At 31.9% G+C, this 13,670-nt stretch overlaps 1 protein-coding gene and 1 long non-coding RNA gene across 3 annotated transcripts; one reads left to right on the top strand and one right to left on the bottom strand.

The window, feature by feature from the left end:
- Nucleotides 1-2,981: 2,981 nt before the first annotated feature.
- Nucleotides 2,982-7,349, bottom strand: LOC121745473 (axial regulator YABBY 5-like). Of its 2 annotated transcripts, none has more exons than XM_042139397.1 (6): nucleotides 6,740-7,349; nucleotides 5,279-5,398; nucleotides 4,766-4,901; nucleotides 4,093-4,141; nucleotides 3,933-4,008; nucleotides 2,982-3,454 (listed from the first exon to the last, which is right to left on the bottom strand). In XM_042139397.1, exons 1-6 carry the CDS (start codon nucleotides 6,806-6,808, stop codon nucleotides 3,338-3,340), a joined length of 567 nt encoding a protein of 188 aa, XP_041995331.1. In that variant the 5' UTR covers nucleotides 6,809-7,349; the 3' UTR covers nucleotides 2,982-3,337. The 2 variants fall into 2 exon arrangements, with proteins under 2 accessions (XP_041995331.1, XP_041995330.1); XM_042139396.1 differs by having other exon boundaries at nucleotides 4,766-4,907; nucleotides 6,740-7,347.
- A 4,191-nt stretch (nucleotides 7,350-11,540) lies between these two features.
- Nucleotides 11,541-13,276, top strand: LOC121746237. Its single transcript, XR_006038948.1, has 2 exons — nucleotides 11,541-12,967; nucleotides 13,052-13,276. It is a non-coding gene; the product is annotated as an uncharacterized LOC121746237 (long non-coding RNA).
- Nucleotides 13,277-13,670: the final 394 nt, after the last annotated feature.

The following is a 13,670-nucleotide window of genomic DNA, read 5'->3' as shown; positions in this document are numbered from 1 at the left end:
CTCGGGAAATATTTGCAATCTGAATAATTCAATAAAAATTTAAATACTCCTATTAAATTCAGTATGAAATTTTCGAATACTCAGATTTGGTTAGGGATTATTTTCACTTCCACAACTGAATTTTCAGTTTTGTTCAAATTGATTTTTTAAATAAAAAATTCCATAAGTCAAATATAAAAAATATATACGTTATTGAAATAATTGTAACTTAAAATATAATAACAATTAAAATTTTGATCCCCACCACCATCCCATCCAGTCCCCAACTACATGATTTGACGTTACAGATTCTCACTTTAATTATAACTTAATTTCAAGAAAGTTTCTTTATCAAAAGATGATTGAGAAAAAGGCCGAAGAAGGGAAGAGGTCTTACTTTTTTCAGGCAGATTTTAGTTCTTTCGTTAGACTAGATATTTACAAATCTTGGGTTCGAAAATTAAATTAAGTAACAAAATCATTAATTAAGATTCGTTAGAATTTGCACTTCAAGGGATCAAGGTGTTTTCCTTCCTTATTTGGCAATTTGGTCATCTTAACCAATTCGATTTAGTTTTTGTTTGTCATCTTGTTTTTTTTATTAATTTTTTTGGTTATCGTATCCTTTTTCAAGAAAATAGTGTATTCATGGATCAAAAGATCGAATCAAAACATTCCTTATTACAAATGTATGTAACTTTACACAATATAAACTAATTAAATAGTGTACTACCATTTTGTCCAAAACCAACCATAAAATTACTGAATAAAGAAACCCTCAAAAGCAAAGGAATTAATTCCGTTCTCTTTGCAGAAGCCCAAAATCCTCTATGATTAAAGTTTGAAATGTTTCTTTTTGTTCAAAATCCTTTAGTTATAATTAAGTTGGCTCATCTTTTTATTTTTCTTTTTTCTTTCAAATGAAAGACTGACAATGAATTGATACATCATGGATGCATTGATTTTACCAGCAGCAATTATTAACCTGTGGAAGTGGTTGTTGCATTTCCCACTATCTATTTTTGTTTCAATAATTTTCTCTCACATTATATATATGGGTAAAATATAATACTGACAAGTAAGGTATATACAAACAATTGTTACTCTCCAAAATAGTGATATTATTTGTAATTAAAATGCATGTTCATGTATGGAAAGGTGGCATCAAATTGGGGCCTCAATATCTTGAATTGATATGTAGCCTCATCATTGAATGTGACTAATCGAACACTTGAACTGTTCCCATCATTACACACACCACACACACTACTCCTACACGATTATGCTTGTTTAAATGTGTAATGAATTTGCGCTATGAATGTGTTAGTTCAAGATTAATTTGTCCTGAAATTGAGTTAATTTGGAATTAATTTTGTTATAGAGAATATGAGACTAATTATACGTTACATAGTCCTGCAATTGAAATGGATATCAATCGCCAATTAGATTAAGAATATTAACCTTGAATTTATGTGGTTTGCATCCAACTTGTTCTTATTGATAGGTTTTGTAGAAAGAAAGAATACACAAAAAAGACGCAAGAGATGGCTAGACAAAATCTACCGCCGACAGACTACAATGGACGTCATCTTAACAGATTGACCACAAATCAAATACCAAACGAAGACAAGACTAGAAACTATCAGCAACACAAAACAACGACGCAATCAAAGCCCCACATGCCAAAGCCAAGCCAAACAAACACTATTATAAAAAAAATGTGTATCGATGCCAACAAAAAAGACTCACAAATGCCACATGGACCATTGTTGAGAAAATTATAATTATTGAAGTGAAAGAGTCCAAGACTAATGAGAGAAACATGTGTTGTATGTTGGTCACATCCCTTAAATATAGGGCATATGCCTTCATATGTGTGTGTGTGTGTTTGTTGTCATCATTTTGAAATGTATTTGTGTGTGTGTGTGTGTGTGTGTGTTTTTCTTGGGCATGTGGTCCTAACTCCTCTACTTTAAATGAGTTTATATGAATATCAATTGGACCAATTGCTTGACTTTGTCCTAATTGGTCCAAACTTCACGTATAGTAAGTGAGGCTTCAATTTTGGCAACGACCAAATTGTGACCATCTCCTCTTCCAAACTGGAGTTTTCACCTAATTAGGTCCTTCTAACAACATTTTCACTAATTTTCTTGTGTAACAACATGGTTTTTAAATGAGGGTAATAACAAAACATGACTTTGAGAGACTTTTGGAATTTTTGGGGTTTATAAAATCATCGTAATTACGATCAAATTAAAACTGACATGGTTGTCGAAAAGTTATAAACTGTGCATCATTTAAGGTAGTGATCAGCCAAGTTTATAATACTATATGCAACTTTTTGTAACTTTTCCCACAATTAATATTATGTAAATCACGCAAATTGTAAAATACTAGTACTACTATCTTTTATACCAAAAGTGTAAAATGGGTGAAGTAAACATACCAAAGGTGCAATGTCTCATAATTTTCTTTATGATTTGTGACAATTATTATGGTCATGCATACGTCATTTACTTATTAAAGGTGACAAACAAAATACTCTATACTAGATAAATTAATTTATGCGTATGTCTACAATTTTGAATTATTGTTTATAACCACAGTTTTTTTTAATCTTTTTATTCATTGTATAATGTGATTGCCTTCAAGAAATTTTTTTAAGTGGCTAATCGTAGTATTTAAGTTTTATCAGTGTATATAAGCTTTGTGCAGTTCATGTATTGTGATTGAATTTATAATATAAAATAATCGTAGTATTAAAGAAGATGCATATCTCTAACTAAAAATTCAGAATGAAAAAAAAAAGAATTAGATTTATCAATATTAATTTATACTAGCTCCTATTTTGTTGTTTGTTGTATAAATAGTATTCAAAGTAAACTATACGAGTTCTCTGAAAGTAAATAAGTACATAAATTATACTCCTACTATATATGCAAGGAAAATAATGAGATCAAAATGCTAACCAAAATATGCCCCTATAATGAACATATATATAAATTCAAGAATTCAATCTCATATATCAAAAACAGTTAACAACGGCAATAATCACTTAGACTTAGACATATACATATATATTATCATGTTTGGCTTCAAATATCTGAAATTCTCCTACGAAATTACTTTCATGGGAAAATAAAAAAGTGCATCTTTGCAACCCTAGAGTTAAGATATATGGTGTAGAACCCCCCTCAATAATTCAGTTATTTTATGAATTGTAACAATTCTTATGACTTATAGTATATATATATATATAGAGAGAGAGAGAGAGGGATCAAACGACCACGATCTTCATACCTTTTGGGATGGAAATATGCATTTTTTAAAACCTTATTTTGCAAAATTTACCAATCTAAACACCAAGAGATTGTTGAGCTGTGGCTTCTCCTGCTGCAACAGGATGATCCATCTTTGCTTGTTTGTTGCTTTCCATCTTTAACCCGAAATGAATATGAGGAAAATGTGCCCACTGCATATGTGACAATACGAAAGTCGACAATTACTTCTATTATTTTTATTTATTCTTGTTTCGATGATGCAACAAAATTCATGTTCATGAGTACTATACTAATCAGTAGTAAACTGTATCAAAAAGAATATATCAAGAATTATTAACAAAATGTCCATATTAGGTCATATATATACTTCAAAACTTACATGTATTTTTTTAAAATTTTGGTTGACTATAATATAAGGCATATTCGTCTGCATGGATATCTTTACAACATTTATTCAACTACACATTTTGTAAGTATTTAAACTTCCATCCATTTTCTTTAGCAATTTGCCACCTAACTTTATTTTTATCATTCTTCTAAAATCCCACTTGGAACTGTTTTTCTTAGGTCAATTTATTTATACCACCTCCTAAATTTTATTAATGTACGAATTTTATCTCTTGAATGTAAAGCAATTATGAAATATGAAAATATTTTTATTTAACTTACATTCTTTGCAGCTGTGCTAAAGGCTTCACGGTGGCTAATCTCAGGATTGCTTGCTTTAACCCTCTGAATTTCCTCTCTGTTAGCACAAAATATAAAATCTAATTATCATTTATCAATTCTATATGTTACTAATATATATGTAGTATTAATTATCACTTACTTTATGAAACGATTGTATGCTGACGGAACACGTTGTCTTTTCTCCGGTGCTGTAAAACAACAAATTAAATTATAAACAAATGAGAATAAGATTTGAACTTGATTTAATCAAACAACTATATATACCAAGATGTCTCACACATACATATAGTATTTCACCAATATCATCTCTATTAATGAATACTATCAAAATTAATGTAGAAAAAATCAGAGAAAATTTATAATGCCTCATCGATAGTAGGGAATTTCATCGGTAAAAAGCGCTTTTTTTGTTGTGAAGGTCTTAATTGAACTATATATATTTATATATATGTATGACATTGATTAGTAGTGGTGGTGGTTATATCTTATGAATAAAGAGGTAATGACTGATTCATAAAAGTACCATGCCTATGTATATGTTTGAGGCTGCTCCTCTTTGCAGATCATGAGTTGTATGTAATTGTTATGTCACTATCACAACAGGTCATATATGAATCAAGATAATAATAATATGTCCTCTCTCTCTGTCTCTCATCAAATTTACTTTAGGACAAAGTGCCCCTAAAAGGATACTACAACAATTTGTGTTGTGGCTGTGCACCACTCAACAAACTATGTTGCTCTTTAAACAGATCAAGATACATAAACAAGAAGTAAAATTGAGTGAATTTATGATTAATTGGACTACTTACGGCGTATTGGAGCCATCTTAGGTTGTTCGATGTCGAGGGAAGTGTCCGATCTGTTGTACTTGGAAGAGGAGCCGTTGTCTCTGGTGGCGACGTCGTCTAAGGCGGCTGCAGCTGAGGAGGCGAAGGATTGCTGTTTCTGTAGCTTCAGTTAAAACAAAAGGAATCAAAGTAGAACTATATAGTAATATGCATAAGATCGTATACTCTTAAATAGGAGTATCTACTAATGTGAGTAGTTATGTCAATTTTGTTTGAATGAAGTTTCTTTTGTACTTCCAATTATTGGTGACAGAAACTGAAAAAGGAGACTAGTCTAGTCTTCAACACACCACACACACACACACACACACACACACGTACACTTGAAGGAAAATTCTGCATTTTTGGATCATCAATATCTATCTAGCTAGAACAAAATGTACTTCCAAATTCTTGGTGATAGAATTTGAAAACAAGAATGGTCTCTCTTTCTATCTCTCCCTCTCTCTCTTTCTCACACACACACACACACACCTGGAAATCTTGGAGGTGAACAGACTGAAGCAAAGCTCCCATGTTGACTGAGAGCAAATTTGAGCAATGCCCACATCTCACAGTCACAATAGTAAACATGCTCCCAAATGGAACATTAACCTGCACACACAATGTTTATCAGATTAAATTAAAACCCATCGACAAAAATCCAATCTTGATGTGACCAAACCCTAGTCACACCAAAATGTGCCCTTCCACTGCGTGTTGTGTGTTTTTCACATAAGAAAATCTCATTCTTGAAGGGCAAATGTGCAGAAAATATCGTAAGTTGGAGAAGAAGTGGATTTTTATACACATATATATAAGGACATGTAAGCATCTTTCTTTTTGGCTGAATTTGATGATATGTGTTGGGATAAAGAAGGTTTGTTAATGTAGCTAAAATTGAGGGGGGATTCTTGAAAATAAGGGCCTGCAAATTGCAAAAGAATCACAGCAGCACTCATATATGGACAATAACCAAGAGATGTGTAATAAACAAGAAGCCCCTTATCATAAATCTCTCTCTCTCTTTCCTTTCAGTGCTTCTGACTTTTTCTGAAACAATGACAACATCAGTGATCACTGTGTGAAAGTGTGTGTGTGTGATTTAGAGAGAGTGGGACGAATTGGAAGCATCATCAATTAAATCGTATACATTTGTTGCTTCTTCTTTTTAACCGACGGTAAAATGAAGCTAAAGTCATTTCGAATCACATAAAAGAGCAATCTTGTTAGTAAATTACCTCAATTTGATGGAATAAAATATAAAGAAACACACAGTAACACACAGTGGAAATTAGATGAGTCATAAATTGAGGTGTTTAAAAGGACAAACTGCATCAGTAGTAATTAATTTCCATGTTTGAACGCAGAGATGAAGACCCTAATAACCACAAGATCATAGGGTTCCACATTGATTATCAAAAATACAAAACAGCATTCAAAATAGGGTTCTTTATTGTGAAAAAAAGTAGGTTTCTTTCTGGGTTTTTGTGATTTCAAATTCTTGCTTCTGAGAACCCAAAAATTAAAAAAAAAAATTAAAATGAAAAAATCAAATCTTTGGGTAAAACATCATTCATGATGCATAAAATATCAGCTAGTAGTACTAATTTGTTAGCTTTCTTGTCACCAAAAATTATCCGACAGTTTTATTAACAAATTTTTTTTTATTTTTTGCAAGGATCAACATAAAATACCATACCATATATAGCTAAAAAGACAACAGCCAACAAATTCACTGAACCCACAATTCTCTCTACCTGCATTTTTTTCAGAGAGTGCTTCAAAAATTGAATCTTTTTGCTTCCAAAAACACACATCCAAAAACTAAGTTTTTCAAAAGATTGCTTTTTTCCACAACCCTACTGGTCTTGAGCTTGAAGTAGTGAAAATTTGATTTCTTGATGAAGTTTTAAATAGCTGACTACATGCAAATTAAGTGGAAGAAAAATATACCGCCAAAATGGTGTTGCAGTAGTTGCAGTTAACATAACAAACAGGCTCAGCGGTCAATTCCATTGACATCTTAGCCGGATCGAACCGCCGGAGAAGATGAGGTTTTCTTTCTTTCTTTTTTCCCCTCTAGAAAATTAAGAAGGAAAGAAAATTAAACAGAAGGGCTCTGAGCAATTAAGCTGGATTGCACCTAGCTGAAAGATCAAGAATTGAGGGGGAGAGAGGAAGGGAGAGGGTGTGTGTATTTATATATATGTGTGTGTATTTGAGTAAGATACATATATATAATTAATGTGTTATATGTATGGTAGTAGAGAGGTGAGGGCAAGAAATGAGTGTAGAAAACTCAATGGAAATTAGATGAGGAGAGAGAGAGATTGGTGTGTGTGTGGGAGAGAGAGAGAAAGAGAAGTGGGAGTATGATATTTAGTGGTATTTTGTAATGGGGTTTGTGAAAAAGAATAGGATGTTTTTTTATTTATTTATTGAGAGAGAGAGAGAGAGAGAGAGAGAGAGAGAGAGAGAGATTTTAGTGGTATTTTGTAATGGGGTTTGTGAAAAGAAAATGATGGTTTTTATTTTTATTTTTGGGAAGATGTTTTGGAGAGAGAGAGGGTATTATGATTGAGAGAATGAGTGGGTGGGATTGGTGTGGTTTAGGTATTTATATTGCAGAAATTTGTGCAGCGGACGAGGGGGGCGAGATATTAACATATCGAATGTATAGGGATTTGAGTTTATAACATTTCACTCAATTTTATGTCAACAACAAATAGGAAACACTTATTTTTAGCTTGGGATTCTATGTTGATACTCTGATTGATTGATATACATATTTACTAGTATGTTTGTATGGCTAATTATGGTTAGGAAAAGCACAATGAGAATTTATCATGTTCAATCAAAATGTTGTTAATTAGTCTTGTTAAATCAACAATCTATTACCATCATTTACATTTTTGACAAGGACTCATGGTTCCAACTTTTTCTTTGTTTACTATGCAATATAAATTTGAGAAACGGATCAAAAGATTCACTTTGTAAATATAAAGTTTTTACTAAAATACGAGTTTTATCTTATCTAAGAATCATCCAGAGAAGTAATAAGCATTTTAGTCGATTCCAATGTGTATTGATGTGCAATAAGCGGTTGACGCACATGTATTCAATGAAAGATCAAGTGAATATAGTCGTTGGCATAAATCATAAATGCATGATTGTCTTGTCAAACTCGAAATAAGTATTACAATATATTAAGATAAACATATCAAAGAGATAAACAAGACCTAGAACATCAGGTGGGTTTTTGAGTCTAATTAACTCTATTATTTAGGCTTTCGTCAATCCTACTAGTTTTTGCATTTTAGCATATTAAATTATTTTTTGATTTTGATTCCTTTCTTAAGAGGGATGGTTGTAAATACTTATTTTATGTACTTTGTGATTCCATTTTTCACATTGTACCTATGTATATATAGCATTCAATGTCATTACTATTCCATTATACACTCCTTACATTATTGCAAAATATAATTGCACAGCTCAAATTAAAGAACTACAACTCACAAAATGAAAATTTTCCCAAAGTAGCTAAATTTGAGATTTTGACATTAACTTAAAAAAGAATTAACCGAAACTCACAATATGAATGTCTTTTGTCCCATCATTTTTCTTATAGTTGGTGATAATGATCGATCGCCGAGTAAAAAACAACATTAAATTAAATTTTGAAAGGGAAAAAAAACATAAATAGTTGATAAATGAATATACCTAACACTTATTTCCTAATTAAAATACTAAAAAATGAAAGTGGAATTAATTTATGAGGTATTGACTTTTAATAACAAAAGACGTTATCAACTTTATGAAAATCAGCATATAATTGTACCATAATGTGTCAAATAACACACAAATGTGCAGACATGATAGATAAGACGCAATTGCAAATATTCGTTAGATTTGACAGCACAATTTTAACTTGTAATGTCTTCGACTTAAATTACATAAAATACTTGGAATAATTAGGATTTATCTATTTAATCGGATTTATTAATCATAGAAAGGTGAGTTTAATGAGATTATATCTATTATTTTTACCGCCGAAACGGACCTTGTGGGCTATCTTTTTTAAATTGTTAACTGCAAACCTTTCGACTATAATAATTCATAAACCTTTTAATGGAATAGAAAAATTGCGATGAAAAACGAAGACATATATTCAAATTCTGATTGGATAAAAGCTGGAGTATGCCTCAATTAAATTAGAAATTTATAAATTTTATTAATTCACAAAATAATTGTACCACCTCTATGAAACAAAGATTTTGTTGTTGAAACTCTGTTTCTTGATCCAAAAATAATTAATTAATATTAGAAACTAAGTGATTAAGAGAAAGACATGAATTTCGTGTGATAAGAGGTGGAGTTGATATGGGTTGTCAGGCCGATTAATAAAGTTTTACAACGACATTATATTCTTTGGGCTAACAGTCGACTCTAACTTCATCTGTCCTTGTTTAATTATAATCGTCTCATGTATATACGATGAGATGATTTGAAAAAAATATATATTTAAGTAACAAGTCGAATAATATATGTTCTGCATAAGGGGCTACAAATAAAATGAACGAAACGTTTTATATGAGTTATTATGAAATTTAAACTCAAGACATAATATAACAGTAGTAATTATTTAATTATTTATTCTAAAAATAATTTAAGTACCTTTTCTATATTAGTCGTAAAATTCAGCATTTAACCAAACTGGAAAGACAGTGACAACACATGATCAGTAAAACTCAGAAACAAAATGATGCAATATAATTAATGCAACTAATAAATTTAATGCAAGGTTTTGAGTGCCACTTAAGTCTCTTCCACCATATATTGACCATATTTATTCAATTAAGTTTTATAATAAAGAATAGTGATTTAAAATTCTGTATGTTATTCATGATAAATCAACACCTCACGAATATATGTACACATATATATGTGAAATTGTATAGTTTATTTCTTAAATCATTGGTCTTTCAAAAATATTTTTAATTAATAATTAAAATAAAAAACATACACAAGTTACGGGAAAGTGATAAAAACGCCATATTACTGTTTTTTCCCAAAAAAATCTAAAGGCCAATGAAGTACAGTACGTCAAAAAATTATTGCCGGATATAAAAAAATGGTATTCTTGATTTTCATTCAAGAATAAAATTAAAGACCGTATGTTTTATATAAAAAGACAAATGGAGTACAAATTTGGGAACGATAATTGGATTGATTCCCCGATTTAAATTTATTATTTTATTCATTATATTACACGTAACTAATAAATAAAATTAATGCATATATAAGTTTATTATTCTTGTCATATATCTCTATTGAATTAACGAATAAATCATCATTATGGTTGACCATTTTATTTTCGGATAATTTAAAATGTCCATATTTGTGAATTTTCTTTTGGTTTAAAAATTAAATATGAATTAATAAGAATATTTATGAATTTTCTTTTACTTAAAAAATTAAATGTGAAATTAAATATGATGAAAGACTCCATAAAATGAGAATCTCACAACTCTAAGGGCCCATTTGATTCGTGGTTGGGTTAAGCCATGTCAGGACTCGTTTTCCTTATCAAGATTAAATATCGCATGGTAGTATTTTATAACTGGGCATTTGATTATCTTGTTTGTTGCAAATTTTAAAACCCATCACGTGTTTGATTTTGTATGATTTTAACGGGGACAAAATCATACAAAATTACCGCGCTCCGTGTACACTGTTATAATATTCTGTCTGTACCCTTAGGATGTGTTTGGTTCGTCTATTAGCATTTCTTAAGGAAATGTGGTGAGTATGAAATGGTAAACTTTATCTTAGGTTACACTAATTGCACAGCTTGTTTGGGTTTAACTTTTTTCATTTTTTGATTTTTAGTAGTTGTTTGGTATCTATATTACTACAAAGTGAGAGAGAAAAATGTCATGTTTACCCACTTAATTTCTATTATGACCTGCGCAGATACATAAAATCAAGATTTTGAAAAGAATTGACAATTATAGAAATGGGTATTAATTCGCCGGGCCTTGGCCAAATACTCATGCCAACTAGAAATGAAAAGTGACGAACAAAACATATGAATATACACAAATAAGGACCAATTAGAGAGACTAAATGACCAACCAAACACATCCTTATGTGAACTTAACTTTTTTTTTTAATGTGAAACTCAACATGACATCCTCATTTAATTTGATGATGGAGACATCGAGCATATGCTACATTTTCACTATTGTATCTCGAACCAAGACTTGCCTTGACAAGTCCACGTATTCTTCTTCATGTTAGCAATGAATTAGTCAAAGATCTTTCGGCAAATCTCAGCCATGGATGAGAATTTAATCGACGATGATATGAAAATGTATGCGGATCGATGTATCAATTAGAAATGCAAAATAAGAGGTTGAAGGGCAGATCATGCAACATGACACAGTTATTGGACACAACAACGGATACAAGTTAGCCAAATTGATCGAACTAGTACAAGATTTAACATGTGCCTTGTTAAAACATACCCCTCAACTAAACACCGTATTTAAGCCCAATAACAAACCATAACAAAGCGAAACCACAAAACCAAATAGGTCTAAGTTTAAATCATCTCATAATTAATGGGGCCTCTGTATAATTCCACAACATTTTTGGGGCACTTCCATAAAACATGAAAAATAGAAGTCCTTGAAGTAAAAGTAAAGCCCTCGGTATATAATGCGCCACCTCTTTTCAAAATTTCCGAAGGGCCGCCGTGTTTGAACTGTTTTCCGGCGAGAAATCCGAAGAGGGAAGAGCTCGTAGCGGCGAATTTGATGGAAAATATGTGGAGAAGCGAAAAAACTGATTCGATTAATTCCGTTGGGTTTTGGAAAATCTTCGGAATATGATGTTTTAATAGTTTTCAATCTGAATTTCTGTTCTCTTCGCTGCTCGCTCTTTCCTTATCTCGTTTCTCTCTCGGCTCTCTGCTATCCAAACGCAGCCCTCCGCCCCTGATGATGATGTTGCTCTGAAGGGTTAATCAATTTCTATTTCTCCGTTTTTTCAATCCATTTGTTGAATTTCTTAGCTTTACTTACCTAAGTCTCTGTGTTTCTAAATCTGTTTAGGGTTTATGATTTTTTGTTTGTGACTTTTTCGCTCTTTGATACTTCTTATCTGTTGCATTTTAGTTTGATGCTTTAAGTTGTGAAAATGTTTTTGTTTATTGTGATTTTGAGCTGAAGTAATGTGATATTGTGTAGTTTTATTTTAGAATTGGTATAGTAGAAGCTAGGGAGGAATGATCTTCGAAGTTCTATACTTTGTTTGCGTTGCTTAGCATTAGTCCTCAATACTTTGATTAGCTTACGGTTTCTTGCATAGACTGTGATTGAGGAATTATTGGTGAAAATCTAGCTACATATTTGAAGTGAAATTCTAGGTAAAACGATGACTTGGTGTGGTACTTGTGCTCGGCTTTGGTGTCTTCCAGCATAAGAATTACTTGTTTGAATTGGTGATGGATATGCCACGGATCATATAACCATTGTTTATGCATCTATGATTTTCCTGCTCATTATCTTACCATATTCATTATCTGAAGTATTTAGCTCTGTTCATTTTCCTCGATTCTACGAGTGAACAAAACTTTCTTGCTAGAATAGTTTCTCGACTTTGTTGTCTTCCTACATAAGATTTACTTGTTTGAATTGGTGATGGATATACCACAGATCATATATACACTGTTTATGCATCTATGGCTCTTCTTGTTCATTATCTTGACATGTTCATTCTCTCGAGGGTTATCTAGCTCTGTTCATTTTCCTCGATTCAAAGAGTGAACAAAACTTTCTTGCTAGAATAGTATCTCTGATTCTTTCAGTGGGTCATGCAGCTCTGTTCATTTTTCTCAATTCTAAGAGTTGACAAAACTTTGTTACTAGAATAGTTTCTTGACTTGGAATTCTATGAAATACTTTGTATATAGAGATAGAAGTGGCCGTGCTTGTTGGTCTTCAACTAGATTACATATATGTTGTGGATTTCTCCATGTTGTAGCCTATGTGTTCGAATACCATTTCTCGTTCCAGAATGAGGGAATTAAGGGGCTTTCTTGATGCATATATAGAACAGGTGGAGAAAAACCGCCAGTTATTGGACTTTTTGCTCTCAAAAGAGTAATTTGATAGAGTATGTTTGTATTTATCTGTTGCCTTTATTCAAGATAACTAAGTCTATGGTTTTCTCTATTTGATTTCTCATTCCAAACTGCAGTAGGTGTATACATCTGATCTGGAATCGAACGTGGCCGAATGTAAGATGATTGTAGAGAACAAGCTATGGCCTGCATATTTGAGCTATACACTGGTCCTGTGTAATTAATTGTTTTGCTTAGCTGAAATCATTAAAATATAAATGCATTTTGAAACAGGAAAATCGATTTTCTTATTTGCTGAGTTTGATGTACTAGCAATTAATGGGTTCTTGTCCTGTGTCTAACTGTGTTTGGTCAAATATATACATACTAGCGGAGTATCAAAATAATGAAGTTTCAATTGTTTCAACCGTGCAAATCTAGCTAAACCAAAGGTGACGTAGCAGCCGGGATTGCCCCAACCATGCCCAATTCTCGCCTCGTCATCACCATCGATTTTGGGGAATGGATCCCCTGCTGTGCTCCCACCACAGCAGGGAGTGCTGCCCCTCTAACATCACAATATTTTATTAGTAAAATAAAATATTAAAATATTAATTAAAATTTATTTTTTTAATTGGGCTGTGAGGGGCAGCACTCCCTGCTGTGGTGGGAGCACAGCAGGGGATCCATTCCCTCGATTTTGTAGGCAATTTTGGCAACTGCATCACCATCGATTTTACCTGAATTTGCATAGGT

The sequence above is a fragment of the Salvia splendens genome, chromosome 8 (genome assembly GCF_004379255.2).
Source record: "Salvia splendens isolate huo1 chromosome 8, SspV2, whole genome shotgun sequence".
NCBI classification, from domain to species: domain Eukaryota; kingdom Viridiplantae; phylum Streptophyta; class Magnoliopsida; order Lamiales; family Lamiaceae; genus Salvia; species Salvia splendens.
Note: the sequence above shows the minus strand (reverse complement) of the source record. Positions and strands in the feature narration are given on the sequence as shown.